Below are 16,771 nucleotides of genomic sequence, written 5' to 3' on the forward strand. Positions count from 1 at the left end.
GGCACGTTGTAGGCAGTTGAGGCCTTTGTCCAAAGATGGATGCTCTAGAACATTACCCGTCAATTCAATAGTAACATCCACATACTGTCTAGATCCCATAGAGTTTTGGAGTGCCAACCCTACCCAACCTCTACAGTCCATACACTCAGTACCTTACAGTACAGTACACGACACTAGGTGCAGTTGGTCGGTTGAGGACCCTTCGTTCCCAGGCTCTGGGCTATGCCACGCTAAAACCCCCCACTATTTTCTTCTTATCGTGCGGGCTGCGGCGGGGTGACCGGCTTTACGCGACTCTTTCTGGTGGCCCGGATGGCGAAATGCTGGGCGCCGTACCTTAATCTTGTATCGATGTGGTAGTCAACGTTGTGGCCCTTAGGCGAATCCTGGTTGGAATGAGACTTTGAGACTACATCGCGGGCAAACACGAAGCTACTAAGAGCAAAAGCAAAAGGAGCCAAGTCCTCTTGCGCAGTATTTACTAGACAAGCCCGGATTCTGAGTGCCAGAGACCCAACGGGACGGTGATCCGGAACACAAGCCAATCACTACCACTGCACACTCTTCTTTCCCTTGTCGCTTTCTTCAGGGGCTTTTTGAGGGTCTTCTTGGTGTGCAGCTCTCCCCACCCTCTCGCCAATCCTTCATGCATCTCACCCGAGCCAAACCAAACCCGGGGATGAGAAACAAGTCAGTTTCTCTCGTGTGTCCGCGTGGCACATTTTATCTCTCATTTCGATGTTTCTTCAAAATAGCACTGAGACCCATTGATTTCTCATGATAAGACTTCGAGGGTGGCTCTGATATGATTGACTATCATACCAATCATAACCTTGGGATGAGCTGTTCCACCAGGTGTGAACTTGATCAACTATACAAAAGACCATCATTACTTCAAAGGGTTACCCGCCGTTTCTCACCACATACATACAGACCCAGGGACCTTGCCTCTGACTACTGCACGTCGAACCCACGATGCCAAAACGTCCCTGACTCAAGGGTCCAGCCTCATTTAGCTGACTGCTTGCCCCGGGCCAACCATGAGAAGACAACTTTCTCCGCATGTCCCTAGGTTGGTTCTGGAAGGCGGTCAGAACAAATGGATGGCAACTGAGGGAATATTTGCAGGTAGGTAGACAGTCTCAACAAAATAGATTAGCCTGTGCATTTTTCCAATAGTTCTACATCTCGCTCGTCTAGACTATAGATTCAACGTCTCCGTCTTGTTTCCTTCCTCTTTCTGCTTCGTCCGTAAGCAATAGACGGGTATTGATCACGAAAGCCTGGGGAAGACCCCACTAGAAAGGAAGAGCGCCCCTCATCTTCCAAGACTTCTTACAGCTGACCCCGCGCTATTCGGGCTGTTATCGCCCGATTTCTTATCGGTGCGATTTGGAGGCATCACGTTGAGAATTACTCTACCTTAGGATGGATGTCTCGTCATAATATACTTTGGTACCTTATTCTAAACGAGGGTTACTGCGGTTGTGTCAAGATGCACAGTATCTTAGATTGTCTATGTGCCTCTTGGTAGGGCTGGCAGGATACCATTGAGGTCACCGGGCATCATTTCTGCCCTTCTCGTGTGGAAAGATAACACTACGGTGATCATCTGTTGTCGTGATAGGATATTGAGGTCGTCTATCAAAGACATTCTAATCCATGCAATATTCTTCATGCGCGCTGTCTTGTCAGTTAGTGTCGCGTGGTTGCAGCCCCCCGGTATTTTGTGTGCTGTATAAGACATGACTGTTGGCCTGACCTCTTGAGCTGATCGTCTGACTCGGTCATACTTGAAAATGCCGATAGTGTATGGAAGTCAAGTTGTTCTAACGACGGCCAACACTTGCAGCGAGACATAGAAACAACCCTTTTCCTGGTGAATCAGATTACCTCGTATTATCGAAGCCATATAATACCCAGTAACGCTGAAATTGTTCCACCCATTTTACATCGCAATCAATCCAAGCGGCCCGCAATTCGCACAAAGCATCAGATAGGTAATAAGCTTAAGTTTGGCACCCTAACCGTTGTGAACTCTGTACAAAGAAACATACAACCTTTTCTCTCCATCATACATTTGTCTAGGTGGAGCAGACGTCGTGAACCCAATTCTGTTCAAGAGGCTCACAGATGCTTGGCAAGATGGTATTCAGACAAGTTCATTGGCGGGAAACATCTCACCTCCCTATAAGTTCCTCTCCACGTGGGGCATCAAAACCAAAGGGGAACCTAAGGTTTTGGGTTTTCTTCTACATGAGTTGTTAATTTTGTTTGTTTGCTATTCCCCTCTGCCACTTAACCGTGGTGTGACTTTTGTGACAAGAGAAACTTGGAGAAAACTCCTTGATCGATGCATAAATCAAGAGGCATATTCACTCTCTTATAGCAAACCTACCAACAACAGCTATCAATCAGCATGTGAATTAAAGTTTGTGAAAGTATGGAATCTTGGTTTTCAGTCACTATGGGTAACAAGGGGTAGATTCTTGGTTATAAGGTGCTGGTCCCTTGATTCAAATGCCTCTTCCATTGAATTTAGCCCTTGGTGTGTAGCAGAGTAGAAGTCTATAAAATTCTTTTTTTCCACGTCTCGATTCTTTCTTCATGTGCCTCAGTTGCAAAGCCTTTTACTAGGAGTAACTATGGATGATGACTTCAGTAAGAGATTGAAGATTTGTATCCGATGGGAATAAACCTGCAAGATTGTGGCGAACGAATTAATTGTCTCATATGAAAACAACTCCAATTACAAGCCCATAGTTTGTTTACAATCCGACACTCAACGCATTCTTGCACTCAGCAATAAGATCTCATCTGACATCGGATTGTGTTGAAGCCAAAGAAATAAGAAAAAGGATGCTGGCGTCATTTGCCTCGTGAGACCAGGCCCAGTGAAAAGCTAGTAATGTAGCTTAATACAGCCAATATCACAACGGTTGAGCTTGTTAGGTACGATTGCCATCCTCCATGCTACCTATATCTTGGGGGTCTTCCAGGGTCAAGCAAGCACTAGGTGCCTACCAGCAGGCAGTGGCTTCAATCCAACCCCTGCCAATCAGATTGTCTGATGACTTCACAAGTCTTAGGAGCGGCCTATGATAACGACGCAAATCCCGTCCCCTTCACTCCTCAACATCAACCTCTCGGACTCTTCTGAAAGCTCTCGACAATCAAAGTTTCTCTTGGTAACAAAGTTTAACGTGCACCAAATTTAACCTATTTCCTTGCCTATGATTTTATAAAACCTGCGGTACACGCCCAATTCGCCCTCTCGGCATCCCCTTCGACTCACGCTGACTGGGACTGTTTTCTTTGTGTTTTGGGTCACAAGCCAAGACATAGCCCTGGCAATACGGCCCCATCCCATCCTTGACATTGACGGTCTCATCCGTCGTCACCCTTCAAGGCCCAATCTTGGAATATCGATAATCCAAATTATACCCACACGCATCTTGGTCTATTATCCATTCTTCTGGATAAACGAATACATCTCCCATCTGACCGCTGGCTTCAAATTTCAATCGATTTCCAGGCAGTCGAGCCAACCGAGATTTCCTGCTCAACCCCGCCATCCTGAGAACAGACCTCGTAACCCTTCCATCACGACTTGACCTGTGGTTTCGGCCTCTCGTTGGCCGACTCCAACTATGCTGCAGATGCATGGAGGGCAAAATGATCATGGTACTACTTGCAACCTGCCACTACTCTTGGTCTATGTCCTCCTGTCAGCTAACCATGGTTTCTTGACACAGGAGCCGAAAATCACACTAGGGATGAAGAACGTGGACGAGAGAAGCTGCCAATGCCCCTCTCGTTGCCAAAGAATCGTAGTACGGGAAATTTGGCTGCCGCAAGAAACTCATCAACGCAAGATCGAAGCAGAGCACGCATGTCTCTGGATGCGTCCGCGGCCGCGGCGGCAGCCGCTGACCTTGAAGCTATCGCCAGGTATGTCGAGTGAAATCATGCGTCACGGAGCCCAGCTGTGGCGCCCACCCTCAGCCTGCTTCCTTGCTGACCACCATATCAACTCCAGGTCTCCCATCATGACCGATCACGAGCATGGCTTAGGCCTGTCCGGCCTTCGACGAATTAGACAAACACGCCCACCATCCAGGAACCCTACTTTACCGGGATCCCGAGCATCTTCGCGAAGCCCATCCGTTGCCGCCCTGTCTCGTTCCACTTCGATGAGTGCGATGGCCGCCAGCACCGGCAACTTGTCGCTCACTGGTGGTCCATCAAATCCCAGCTTCTCCGACGACCTTTCTCGCTTCCCCTCCGAGTCTTTGCATTCCTTCTCGTTCGCCAATCAGTCCGAGGACTTTTTGCACAACCGACAAAATGCCCTCAAACGGTCCGTCGAGTTCATGAAGGACCATATGGGTCTTCCTATGAACTCGTCGCAGGCTGCTCTTGCAAGTGCCCAGGCAAGAGTAAGCGGCGATGTTGAGACACAGAACATGCTTGACCTACTCGCGCAGGCACAGCTAATTAGAGCTCCAAACTTACCAAACCCCGACGACTCTTACGCCCCAGCTCCTCTGACCGGTCCCGCTGAGGTTCAGGAAAATGTCTTCGACAAGAATTTTGACCCTCGAGCATCCAGCACAGACCTCATCAGTCCTCGCCAGACATCGCCACCACCTCGACGGTCCAGGGTTGAGACAACAAGAAGATCCATTCCACTCGAGCCAGCAGCCCATGAGACTACCCATGTTCAGGATCAATCAACTACAGCTTCTGCTAGTGGAGGTGGCACTTCGGGCGCGAAACCTGTACCAGTCCGTCCGACACTGAGCCTGAAGCGAACAATGACAGACATAACGGCCGTGTCAGCTCAAGATAAGCTTATAGACACAGTTTCGCAGCCTTTCTTAACTGGTCAGCCCATATATCAAGAACCGTTAAACTCTCCATCCTTGGCTCAACTCCCCAGCGCCACAGCGACCAGTTTCCCTACTCAGTTAGGCCCTTCTGTACATGGACACACAAATCGCTGGGTACCCGCTGCTCAGGCGATCTTTACAACAGAAGTCAAACCTCCATGGACCATTATTGCAGCAAACGATCTCGCCTGTCTGGTGTTTGGCGTTACAAAAGCTGAGGTGCGCAAGATGGGTATCTTGGAAGTTGTACAGGAGGAGAGAAGGTCATGGTTGGAACGAAAACTCTTGAAGCAAGCAGACGATGAGCTTAATGAAAGCCAAACGCCCTCGGGCCAAACAACACCTGCCGCTTCAGCAGCTTCGGCACTGCTTAACGGGAGATCTGGGATAACAGCCCAGCTCCTAAGCAAGCCAAATTCGAGAACTCAGCCACGCAGCTACACACAAAGGCGTGCGCAGACGGTTCACAGCGGCGACCCAAGCCCCCCCAAAACCCGGGGCGGCGGGCATAATCAGACAAATTCCTCGAGAGGAGTGCTGCTATGCGGTGACGTGGTCCCCATTCAGAAACGCAACGGTGCGACCGGTTCTGCTAGTCTGTGGGTCAAAGAGAAGAAGGTCGGCTTGATCTGGGTTTTGGAAGAAATTCATGAGGACGTCGCCTACATTACCTTGGACGAAGACGGCATCGTTCAACAAGTCACTGGATCTACTGCTCCCATCTGGGGGTTCGAGTCAATCCCTACTGGATTTGATATAGCGAAACTCATTCCACGGATTCCCCGTCAAGGGATTGACCCCAACACAGGAGAAATCGACTTTGCTCAGGTTTCAAGGCGGAGATACTTCACCTGTCCTCATTCACCCCAAGTCAACGTACCTTGCACAGTCGAGCAAACCCGTGGCAAGCTAGAGCTTCGTGTCTCGACGTTCCCTCACATGGCTGGAATTGTCGTGGTAGAGCCAGAAACCCTTAAGATTCGAAGCTCAAACGCAGCCTTTTGCGGTGCACTTTTCGGATTCGAAAAGGCTGATGGCATGTCGATAAATGCACTAATCCCAGAATTCGACAACATCCTGGGGTCACTGATAGAAGAGGATGGTATACAACTCCTCGACGGTATGGTTGTTCCTGAACATCGTTTCAGAAAAGCTTCTGCTTTCCTGGCCTTGAAAGAGCACAGACCTGACGCTGCATCTGCTTTCCTCCATCCCGCTGGATTAAGCGCCAAACATCGTGACGGATCCGATCTGAAGGTTGACGTCCAGATGCGTGTAGTCAAGAGTGAAAAGAAGACTGTTGTGATGAACGAGACTGTTTTCGAAGGCAGCGATGAGGATAACGCCACCGGAGACGAAGCCTTCGAAGTGACCCATTCAGAAATAGTGTATGCTTTGTGGATTACTTACTCTCGCCATCTCCACGGCACTCAGCCTCATCTCGGACTCGAAACCCCTACCCGGGCTGGAGCTTTAACCCCCCTCCACCAGCCATCACCTGGCCAGACCCCTGCACATACGCCTCTTGAGATTGCTTCAGATGACGAGGGGCCTCGAAAGAATGTGCTGATTGCTGCAAGTTCGCTTTCCAAGCATTTAAAGGATGCTGCCATGAATGCTGCTGCTAAGATCACGGGGCAGCAACCAAAGCCCAAGCCTGAAGAGGCCACCCCAGTTCCCAAGGTCGTTGAACCCCCTCATAAGAAAACGATCAACGACTATGTGATATTGGAGGAAATGGGTCAGGGTGCGTATGGCCAAGTGAAGCTAGCCCGGCACAAACAAACTGGCAAGAAGATTGTGCTCAAGTACGTTACCAAGCGACGCATTCTTGTCGATACATGGACTAGAGACCGAAAGCTGGGCACTGTACCCTTGGAAGTCCATGTCTTGGAGTACCTTCGCAAACCTGAGCTACTTCATCCCAACATCGTCGAGATGCAAGGATTCTTTGAGGATGATGTGAACTACTATATCGAGATGATCCCTCATGGTCTGCCAGGCATGGATCTCTTTGACTACATCGAACTCCGAACCAACATGGACGAGTCTGAATGCCGCAGCATTTTCGTACAAGTAGCCAATGCGATTCACCACCTCCACACTAAGGCTCGCGTGGTGCATCGCGACATCAAGGATGAAAATGTAATCCTTGATGGAGAAGGCAATATCAAACTTATCGACTTTGGGAGTGCTGCATACATCAAGAGCGGTCCTTTCGATGTCTTCGTAGGAACAATCGGTCAGTAACTTGCAGCCCGCCTAGAAACATGTCATAATTTGCTGACTTGCTACCAGATTACGCCGCTCCTGAAGTTCTCGCTGGCAAGCCTTATCGGGGCACAGAGCAAGACGTTTGGGCACTGGGTATTCTCCTCTACACCATTATCTACAAGGAGAATCCATTCTACAGTATTGATGAGATCATGGATCGTGACCTGCGAATACCCTATATTCTGAGCGAGGAGAGTATCGACCTCATTCGATGCATGCTGGATCGAGATGTCGCTAAACGCTACGATATTAACCAGGTGCTGGAGCATCCTTGGTGCCAGGCTGCCGTTGAAGAATGAAACCTAATATCATTCGGGCCCCATTCGAACAGCACATCGTTATCAAGCCTTGTCAACGGAAAGGAAACGTTTCACCCGTCACTTGGTGACTCATTTGGTTACAATACCCCTTTTGGAAAGTCGGAGCCTTCTCATTTCCCCTTTGTTTTATATGCGTTAGAGATGATTGACACGGAGCGACCGAACGAAGATAGAAGAAACATACGATACCTACTTGGATACTAGGTGCAATGCTGGGAAGGACAGGCGAACACTTTTTTGGAACCTCCGGCGTGAAGGATACAATGGCCGGATTCTCGAGGAGCGTGGGGCTAAATGGGACACGGAGTTGTTTTTTGGCTGTTGATTTTGCGAAACCTGCGGATAGAAGCGAAAGATAAAGGATATATTTTGTCCTCAACTCCATAAGCAATCCAAGTTAGACATACTCATCATATTCAACTGTATATGTGTCGCAGATCTTATCCAGTATATGAGATGTTCGGTGATAATTCCCAGTTCGGTTGGCCCGGTCGACGGGCAAACCTCCTTTGACTCTAAATGTCTAGATCATGAACATCCTAACGATAACTCAATTCAGGGTTCGCCCTAAAGTTACATCGACATCGGCATTCAGGTACAGGGCACTCAACGTGTCTGGCAAACCACTGGCGGGCGTGGTCCAGATGCAAAACGTGTTCGCAGCGGAGACAAAACGTAGGAAATTGACCAGCCATCTTAGACTCGCTCTTTTCTTCTGGCTTGTCGGAACGAGGGACGCCCACAATCTCGAGACAGACTACACAACGCGGGAGGTGTCGACCGCAGTTGGGACAACTCACACCCGCATTGATGCTCGTTGCGAGAAGTGGATTTCGAGACTCGAGAGCCGATGCTGCTTGCGCAGAAGAGGCACCTCCAAGATGCGGCGGCTGGTTGGCATTGTTCGCGAGTGATGTCTCAGCGTCGCAGAAAACACAGCGGAGGGCAATTTGGCGGGAAGGTGGTTTCAATTTGGGGATGCCGTCCCGTTTCGATCGCTTCGTTGACTCGACATCAAACTTTGTGCGCTGGAAGAAGAGTTTATGACGCTGAAGATGGGCCCGGTAAGTGTTGCGCCAGGCTCGACAGCGAATGTCGTCTATGTACCTCGGTGCACAAATGGACAGCACGAGGGTCGCTGTCTGAACGTCATGAAACTTTTGGATATAGCGGGCAAAAATATCAACCATGGGTTCTGTGATACCTGTGAGGACGATGCCTTCTATATCTCCGTCTGCTATCGCCAAGGTGATTTGCTCGTTGAGCCACTGTGTGAGCTGGTCATCGTCAAAGTTCCGGATTGCAACGTAAACTCGGTCAGAAAGGGGAAGAGATAGCTGGCTGGCTATAGCCGTCCAGTCACCTGTAGCAATCAGTGATGATATGGCTCGGAGGTAAGGGTCGGTTTTGGAAGCAACAGCTTCATCAAAATCAAGCTGTTCCTTGTTCTTGGCAGGCGTGCTGTCGCCGCTACCCATAAGCTGTAGGGCCAAAGACACAAACAAGAGTTCAGGGTGCGCAGTGCTGGCTTTCTTAAGGATCTGTATGGCTTCCTTATGATCCCCTGTAAATAAAGCACGAGCAGCGGCCATGGTATGAATGGTGGTGGGGTACTCAGGATCTGCCTTTCGATTGCGGCCTTTTGGATCATGCTTTTCAGAATCACCCCAACCGCATATTTCGAGGCATAGCTGACGATGCGCTGGCCACTTGGTATCTGCTCCGCTGAACTTGGGAAGAAGATTTTTTTTGCAGAAGCTTGCGATGGTACGTTCCCATGTTGTGCGATCAGGAGGCGTTGCGCCAGGAGGTAGTCGAGTAGAAGGATCACGGCCTATGATAAGGTCAGCTGGGGTCCGGACCGTTTCCGCTTCTAGTTATTCACCAAGATTATTTGTCCATATTGAGTGAACTCCAACGTAGCTGAGGTCAATGTTTGAGAGTATCATGCCTCCGTCATCAGCATTATCTTCAGCAGCTTAAGGATGTTAGAATGCCGTGAGAGAGAGTAACATCCAGATACTTACTCGCCACCCAGTCCCATATATATTTTACCCACGGGTCGTCTGCCACAATGTCTCTGTTTGCTACTGCGTCGAATAGGTATTTCTCTTTAGCACGTAACAACATATTGTGATCAAGTACGTTCTGTGCTTCTCGGGGGAGACCTTCAGCCTCAGCTAGTGAAGCCAACAATGCATCGTGGATTTCCCGGCATGAGCCCAAGCTATCGGAAGCTAGGGACATCTCACTGGTCTCGCTTTCGACGATCTTTGTATCACCAACACGTGGCTTTATACCCTTTGGAGCTTGAAACTCATCTCTTACGAAGGCGCGCAAGGCTCTTATCTTAGCTGCGACGGTAGAAGCTTTGTGAAAGGCATCAGGCAGTCGCCTCGTGGTTGCCCCAATGTCCTCTATAACCACTGAAGTCATGTTATTTGCCTGTAGTAAGGCCTCCGTATCTGCCCGAACATTTGCACTCTCTGGTCCGAATAATGGCACTTCTGACAAAGCTTCTTCGATAAGAAGAGGCCCTAACATATCAGGAGCTTGGGATGGTTCAAATTGCATCATGGCGTGGTATGGGGCGCCCTCTGCACGCGGTTAGACATGTCCAAACCCATCGGGGATCAGCTTGAATTACCTTCGAGACCGCGATGCGGTGCTTTCCATGGTACAAGTTTGTAAACATGATCTGATGTTTGCGATGGTTGTTCGAGGATTTCAAAGTTCCCATTGGCTCGTAGAACAAGGAGCCGTGGACGAAGGACGGGTGAGCTCAATGTTACCCAGTCAAAAGCAACAATTCGATCATTCTTCCTTGATGTTTCGACATATGAGACGTCCATCTCATAAGACTTTTGAACTTGGAGAAGTTCCGGGTTGCTAGACCCAGAGGATGGGGCCTCTTTATTGGTGTTCAAGACCTTGAGTTGTCCCGTACGAGATAGCACAGCAAGCAAGCCACGATGATCACGACAATATCGAAGTGATCGAACAAGGGAATACTTTCCCTCAGCCAAGAAAGGGTCAGAATCAGTCTCAATGACTCGGTCAAGACGCAATGCTCCACCCCACGGGAGTTCATCCTCCTCAATTGCTTGCATGTATGCATGAGAAGCCACAGGTCGAGATGTCGCTCGACGGTCCCAGATCATTACTCCAGGATGATCCAGGGCAGACGAAGCAAAATAATTCTGATCAGCATAGTCGATCGTAAGATTGTTGTTGCACTTTGTTTGAAATGTAACAATGCTTGAAGGGTCTGATAAGAAGTAATATATGTCAGCTTGCGCAAGAATCTCTTTTCATCTCCGAAACCTACCTCGAAGGTCATGTATTCGAAGACCCTGAGCCTTAATACCAACAACAAGAGTTTGGGGGCTGTCTTCGAAGAATTTGATGCTTGACACAGAGACACTAGGTTCAAGACGGGTTTTCGGTTCAGCAATATTAGTTGCATCCGAAGGAAAGCCTTTTGTGTTCTTGTCTATTGAAGACAATCGACTGACATCCCAGATGTGAAGACATTGATCCATTCGCACTCTGTCCAGGCCAACTGCTAACAATCCGGTTGTGTTGAACGCGACGGCTTGACAAGTACGAGACATCTTGAGGCCCAGCTCCACGTACGCATTAGATCCATCGTCAATCCTGAGCAAATTCACAATGCCACTACCGGTACCAACGGCAAGAAGACCGGGATTGGTTGGCGACCAATCGTAGGTTGTGAGGGGAGGGAAGTCATCGTGACGGGTGAGTTTCTGATAGTCGAATTTCCCAGCTCTTGCGTGACCAGTTGGTTCGTAGACCTGAACAACGCGGTGCTGAAGGTTGATATGAATGAAGTTATCATATGAAGGGTTGGACGACCATTTGACGAGCCCAGGTTCAGGGCGATCCATGATGAAGGAGAATTAGCCCAGTGGCGGGATTTTTATACAAGCATCAGTTTGTGGTTAAATCTCCTGGTAGTTGAGTTTGTCTTGAATGAATCTTCAAGAAAAGAGGTTGGCGGCGACTGTAGCTTGGAGATGATTTCTGGCGATGAGTCGAACGACAAAGTTCCGTGCCAGAGTCTTGAGAATGGCTTGATAATAAAATTTACAAAGAACTTTCTCGATATTAGAACATTTTTCCAATTTTCGACGCTATAGACATCAAAAGAAAAGGCTCTCGATATATTAAGAAGATAGTGATTGGTATTGGATTCGATGGTGTCGAGCTTAGATGATGAACCTCCCTGCCTCTCAGGAACACAGAGCACCTTCCCCACAAGCCCAAGCGTCCGACGCTACCCCGAAATGAGACGTGCCTGATAAGATACCGCCGCAAGTCCCCGCTGGCATAGGGAAAAAAAAGTTAACCATCCTGTATGGAATTATTTAGTATTATTCAACCTTTACCTGGAATCTCTTTTGAACATTCTCTTCGCAATCCCACTTCTTTTTCCTTTCATAGTCCTCGCACGAGCCATATATCGTCACCATGGGGCAAAAGAGAGAATATTCAGAGATTGGGTCTCCTGAGCCTCGCAATCGTCCATCATTCAATGGTGCAAAGAAGCACAAGTCGAGCAAATCAAAGCATCGACCGAACGAGGGAACTTCAACATGGGCCAAGAAGCGGACGCGCACTATCGAGCGACTCCTGAACCGAAACCAAGAACTTCCCGCCAACGTGCGCAATGATCTCGAACGAGAGCTGGGCGCTCTCAAGGCGACAGTCTCAGACAAGAGCTTCCAGAAGCTACGAAGTGCTATGATATCAAAATATCACATGGTTCGCTTCTTTGGTAAGATCTTCTCTGGGCGTCATTCTCCGCTCGGAAAGAATGCTAACATGGCGCGACTCAGAACGAAAGAAGGCATCGCGATTAGCAAAACAGTTGCGCAAAAAGATTGAAGAGACCGAATCTACAGAAACGGACGAGATCGAGGCATTGAAGCGTGACTTGCACGTCGCCGAAGTAGACGAGGCGTACACACAACACTTTCCCCATGCCGAACCCTACATCAGCCTGTACACCAGCGCCAAGTCAGAGAAGGAAGAGGAAGATAAAGACGACGACAAGCTTGACTACACACCACTCAAGCATAGGGGACTACTGCATACAGAGCGACCGCCAATCTGGTCGGATATTGAACAGGCGATGAAGGGTGGCCCCCACGCGCTGCGAAATTTAAGAGAGAGACGGCCAACTGAGCTTACGCAGGAAGCACAGTCAGAGCGCCGCCAGAAAAAGCCCAAGGCAACGACCACAAATGGGGCTCTCAAGGCGCAGCCAAAACCACAGGCCACGAAGGAAAAGCCTGCACCTTTCGCCAAGGTCAAGGGGAAAGCTGCTGCTGCTCCGAAGAACCGCAGAGAACGCAGATTACAAGAGCGTCAGGCTGCACAGCCAGTCGTCAAGAGTGACGACGATGATAGCGACGAGGGTGGTTTCTTTGAAGAGGATTAAGTACGCCGTGGGCAGGAGGATAGAAGGGTGTGGGTTAGAGAGAGTTTTTACATATTGCATCAGGTGTTGGTAGATACCCTGCGACACTGATGGGTCGACCATTGTTGGACCTATCTAGAGCATAACCAACACAATCAATCAAGCGTTGTTAAGTTCGGGTTTTCAGAGCCTGGTTCTGTCTCAGGTCAGGTCCTCTATGTGTTTCAATCGGCCCACCTCCACTATAGTTGGCCAGAAAAATAGACCCCTCACAGCCACTATCACCACGTTCACCACCAACTCCATCATCACATTGTAAGCGTATCCCTCTTGAAATGATGCGGATTGAATACGCATTTGACATGCACAGCAATCCAGTCGATTCGGAAATAGCAGTTAAAGCCGGCGAATCTAAGCTGTTCTGCCAATGAGGCCTGGTTGCCTTCTTGGAAGCCTACTGTACTTCGCTTTTGCGATATTCTAAGAGGCATCCATTCTTCACTACCGCAAGGCTTCGCCAACTCATGAATCACAGCTATAAATTGCAGAGCCGGCTCTCCACCTTTCTTCCTTTGCTTCATATAATCAATCGAGCTCCTCACTTCCCCCCATCATCTCATCTAATCGTTCGACATTTCATCACACTCCGCCTAACTACACCGTCAACACCCAAACACTACATCGACCAAAAACACACCCAAAGCACAATGACGTTTCACGGCTCTTCAACTGTCAGTGGTGGTATCCCTTGGGATGAACTCATAAAATTCGCTGAGGAGAAAAAGGCCGAAGAAGCAAAGACGGGCCATCCTGCGCAGCTTAACAAACAGCAGATCGCCGCCATCTCGCAACTCATCGAGCTTGTTCATGAGATTGAAGTGGAAGATTTCTGGGTTAGCGACTTGAATCGTGAGTTTCCCCGCCAAACGCGATCTTTCCTAGCAAGCTCCTAACTATGATCGTTTGTCAGAGTACTGTCAGCAGAACAAAATCCCAACTCCCCAGTTCACTCAAGAGACCTTCAACCAACCAGTCTACGGGATGCCTTTCCCTCGATCTCGTGTCTTCTGCAATCTTCCTTCTGAAAACACCAAGTTCCCCCAGGAAGGCCGTGGCTGCGAGACTGGTCAACAGGTTCCAACTTTCAAAAAGGTTCAAAAAGCTAAAAACTTTGCTGCCATGCATGCACTCAAGTACCTCCGCAAGGAAGAGCCAGCACCTCGAGGCAGCAAGAGAGCCCCTTCAGGATCACAAGAGTCTCCTGCGCATGCTAGGATAAAGACAGAGGAAGATAGCTCTGATGGCGGTGTCTCCATGGCTACGCCTCTTCGTTCAGGCGATCACAGCGTCCCAACTAGTACTCCTTTGGCTTCTGCCACCACCCAGGGCCCTACCGTTCGTGAGCGTGTCGCTGGTCTCGGCGGGCGCATGGGCTTCGGTATCCCTGAGTACTATATCGAACTAGACAATGAGAAAGAAGATACTTGGAAAGGGCGTCCTATTTTCAGGCATGATGGGCGGATTCCGGAGAACATGGGTGTTGTAGAAGGGGTCGTGGGAAGACAGCAAGCTGAGATCTTGGTCGCGGAGAAGGTGCTTGAGTGGTTGGAGAAGGAAGAGAAGAACAGAGGCGACCAATATTCAAACCTCATGAACTCGACCTCCTGAGCTGTGCTTTATGACTCACTTTCACGGTCTTGCCACTTAGGCTCGGGGTTCAAAGAGACTTGAAACCCGCAATGGATATAGATTCAACAATCCAAGTTTATTAGGCTTGTTGCACCCAAGGCTGGTCTAATTCTATTATTCAGTGCCGATGTCTTATGGGTTCTTTTGCTCCTAGCTAGGCGATAGAGCGAATCGAGTTGATTTAGACTGAAGAGTCAACTAAGTGGATGTCGTTGAATCATTGAATTAATTCTTTCTTCAGTGACGGTTGCGTGCATCAAGATAGTCCTAGGATGTCGCGTTATCATATTGTCTTTATAAACCAGACGCTTTTGGGATAATTTCTGATATCTACGGGCCTCAGCGTCTACCACCCCTTCCTCCTCTTCCTCCACCCTGTCGAGGACCCTTTCCAGGCGGAGGACTTATCTTCAAGCCAGCTGGTAGATCAGTAATCCACTGACCGTCTTGCCACAGTACCCCAACATCAACCTTGCGCCCCGTCACCAACTTAAAGTACTTGGTGCTCAAAACCCCCTGCTCGTCGCCTTCCGTCAGCAACACTCCATTGTCACTCAGCCACCACTTCACGCCATCCTTCAAGCTTGCTTCAACGTCGATCTCGATAATCAGCTCTGCATCCTTACGCATCCCGCTAACGACGCCCTCCTCGGGCGTTCCAGTTGAGCAGTGGACATGGTTACGACTCATGGGCTTGAGGCCGCCGGACTCGACGATGCGTGGCCAAAAGTAAAAGAAGGATCCGTGAAGGACACGCTCAGGGACGTTACCACCCTCGAGCGTGATGGGCGCCAGAAGAGCTGCTGACTCAAGCTTGATGGAGTGACCTTGGTTGGCACGGATGAGATAATCGGCTGGTGTGGTGGATTTGGTATCTAGGGAAGGGTTCTTGACGGGGTTGGGCTTGAGTGTAAACCGTTGCTTGTCGTTGGAAGTGACAATGGACTGGATGTCGTCAAACGTGACCTTTAAAGATCGTAAAGGGCCCCAGGCGAGCTGCATGAGAGAGTTAGCAAGTCTTGTCCGCAGGAGGAATATTTAAGGTGTGTTTGATTCCCCCGTACCACAGCATCCAAAGGCGCATAGCCTTCATCGTCGAGTTGAATGCCAGCATTAGCTGCTTGATGTCTCAAGAGCTTGGACAAGGCCTTCGACACCTGCACCTCTCTTCCATGGCCACCGCCACCACCGCCTTTCCCTCGTCCCCTAACACCTCTTGATATTGGGGGTCTATTCTGCATCTTGTCCTCAACATTGAAATGAGCCTCGTCAGCCATGATGCCGTGTTTGCGTTGTGCAAAAAAGGTGTAATGAAGTGGTTGATGTGCAGTCAAACAGTTCTGAACTAGAAAATGTGGTTTGTTGGAAGTCGAAAAGATGAGAGGGGATATGCTTCTTTTTAATACTCTAGGTGTTGCGATAGAAGACATGAGTCGAAATCCCATTCACTCGCTCAAAGATGTGAATTCTTGCGAGAATCCAGTGGGGCCGACCTTATAGACTGCCTCACCTGCATCTCCCGTTTCGGCCTGACTCAGCCTCTACGTTAAGGTACTAAGTCTGCATCAACTTCATCCGTGTCATGTAGGCAAACAGACCAATTGCAGCGAGAAATAACATGCACATTGAGTCTTTTAACAGACTCAGATCCATCAGGCACTCTAGCACTATTGCTTAAACTTTGGTACTGCCACCAAATAAACGGCATGCATCCGTTTGTTTAAACTCACAAGCCTCTTACAACGACATCACCAAGGTCAAAGTCAAAGAGAGGGTAACAAAGAGCCGTCATACGCGACCAAGCCACATCATACATTAAAATAAATCGGTATCCACATGCTTATCCTGATGTCTTCTTGACTGCCAACCCGATACAAAACAGATATAAAGCCCAGGCTCTGTCTTGTTTCTTGCATGGTCGCTCCTCGTGCGCCGTTTTCAGAAAGCAAACCTCCTCCCAAACACCATAATACTATCCTCCCTGCAAAGATGCTGTCTTCTCAAGCAAAATAAGCTTGTCTATAGACAGTGTATGTACGTCAAACAAGAACGATGATGTAATTTGTCGTCCCCAGCAATCGCCATGACTCGTTCGGCCGAGCCGGATGAGAATCAATGGAGTGAACAGGAAAAATAAGCTGTTTCCTGTGCAA

The 16,771-nt window shown here is 49.0% G+C and overlaps 5 protein-coding genes across 5 annotated transcripts; 3 read left to right on the top strand and 2 right to left on the bottom strand.

The window, feature by feature from the left end:
- Window positions 1-3,650: 3,650 nt before the first annotated feature.
- FOBCDRAFT_130475 (uncharacterized protein) lies at window positions 3,651-7,465 on the top strand (the record flags this gene model as incomplete). The annotated part of the gene is made up of 4 exons (XM_054703817.2): window positions 3,651-3,684; window positions 3,756-3,951; window positions 4,040-7,134; window positions 7,191-7,465. 4 exons carry the CDS (start codon window positions 3,651-3,653, stop codon window positions 7,463-7,465), a joined length of 3,600 nt encoding a protein of 1,199 aa, XP_054559792.2.
- A 443-nt stretch (window positions 7,466-7,908) lies between these two features.
- On the bottom strand, window positions 7,909-11,780 carry FOBCDRAFT_218169 (uncharacterized protein). The gene is made up of 5 exons (XM_031176527.3): window positions 10,815-11,780; window positions 10,134-10,754; window positions 9,514-10,083; window positions 9,372-9,464; window positions 7,909-9,320 (listed from the first exon to the last, which is right to left on the bottom strand). The coding sequence occupies exons 1-5, from the start codon at window positions 11,392-11,394 to the stop codon at window positions 8,026-8,028; spliced, it is 3,159 nt and encodes a 1,052-aa protein (XP_031047660.2). The 5' UTR covers window positions 11,395-11,780; the 3' UTR covers window positions 7,909-8,025.
- Window positions 11,781-11,878: 98 nt separating this feature from the next.
- On the top strand, window positions 11,879-13,108 carry FOBCDRAFT_23047 (uncharacterized protein). Its single transcript, XM_031176528.3, has 2 exons — window positions 11,879-12,284; window positions 12,346-13,108. Exons 1-2 carry the CDS (start codon window positions 11,978-11,980, stop codon window positions 12,948-12,950), a joined length of 912 nt encoding a protein of 303 aa, XP_031047661.2. The 5' UTR covers window positions 11,879-11,977; the 3' UTR covers window positions 12,951-13,108.
- A 528-nt stretch (window positions 13,109-13,636) lies between these two features.
- Window positions 13,637-14,597, top strand: FOBCDRAFT_198702 (uncharacterized protein; the record flags this gene model as incomplete). The annotated part of the gene is made up of 2 exons (XM_031176529.3): window positions 13,637-13,838; window positions 13,900-14,597. The coding sequence occupies 2 exons, from the start codon at window positions 13,637-13,639 to the stop codon at window positions 14,595-14,597; spliced, it is 900 nt and encodes a 299-aa protein (XP_031047662.3).
- Window positions 14,598-14,957: 360 nt separating this feature from the next.
- FOBCDRAFT_271099 (tRNA 2'-phosphotransferase) lies at window positions 14,958-15,895 on the bottom strand (the record flags this gene model as incomplete). Its single annotated transcript, XM_031176530.2, has 2 exons — window positions 14,958-15,614; window positions 15,683-15,895. The coding sequence occupies 2 exons, from the start codon at window positions 15,893-15,895 to the stop codon at window positions 14,958-14,960; spliced, it is 870 nt and encodes a 289-aa protein (XP_031047663.2).
- Between the last annotated feature and the right edge of the window lie 876 nt (window positions 15,896-16,771).

This window comes from Fusarium oxysporum, chromosome III (genome assembly GCF_013085055.1).
Source record: "Fusarium oxysporum Fo47 chromosome III, complete sequence".
Lineage (NCBI taxonomy): Eukaryota > Fungi > Ascomycota > Sordariomycetes > Hypocreales > Nectriaceae > Fusarium > Fusarium oxysporum.

Excerpts from the sequence above, each read along its gene's own strand:
- FOBCDRAFT_218169 (XM_031176527.3), bottom strand. The coding sequence starts at position 11,394 with ATGGATCGCCCTGAACCTGGGCTCGTCAAATGGTCGTCCAACCCTTCA. Across the intron at positions 10,755-10,814 it reads TCGAATACATGACCTTCGAG|ACCCTTCAAGCATTGTTACA; the intron begins GTAGGTTTCGGA and ends ACTTCTTATCAG. Across the intron at positions 9,465-9,513 it reads TATATGGGACTGGGTGGCGA|CTGCTGAAGATAATGCTGAT; the intron begins GTAAGTATCTGG and ends AACATCCTTAAG.
- FOBCDRAFT_23047 (XM_031176528.3), top strand. The coding sequence starts at position 11,978 with ATGGGGCAAAAGAGAGAATATTCAGAGATTGGGTCTCCTGAGCCTCGC. Across the intron at positions 12,285-12,345 it reads TCACATGGTTCGCTTCTTTG|AACGAAAGAAGGCATCGCGA; the intron begins GTAAGATCTTCT and ends GGCGCGACTCAG.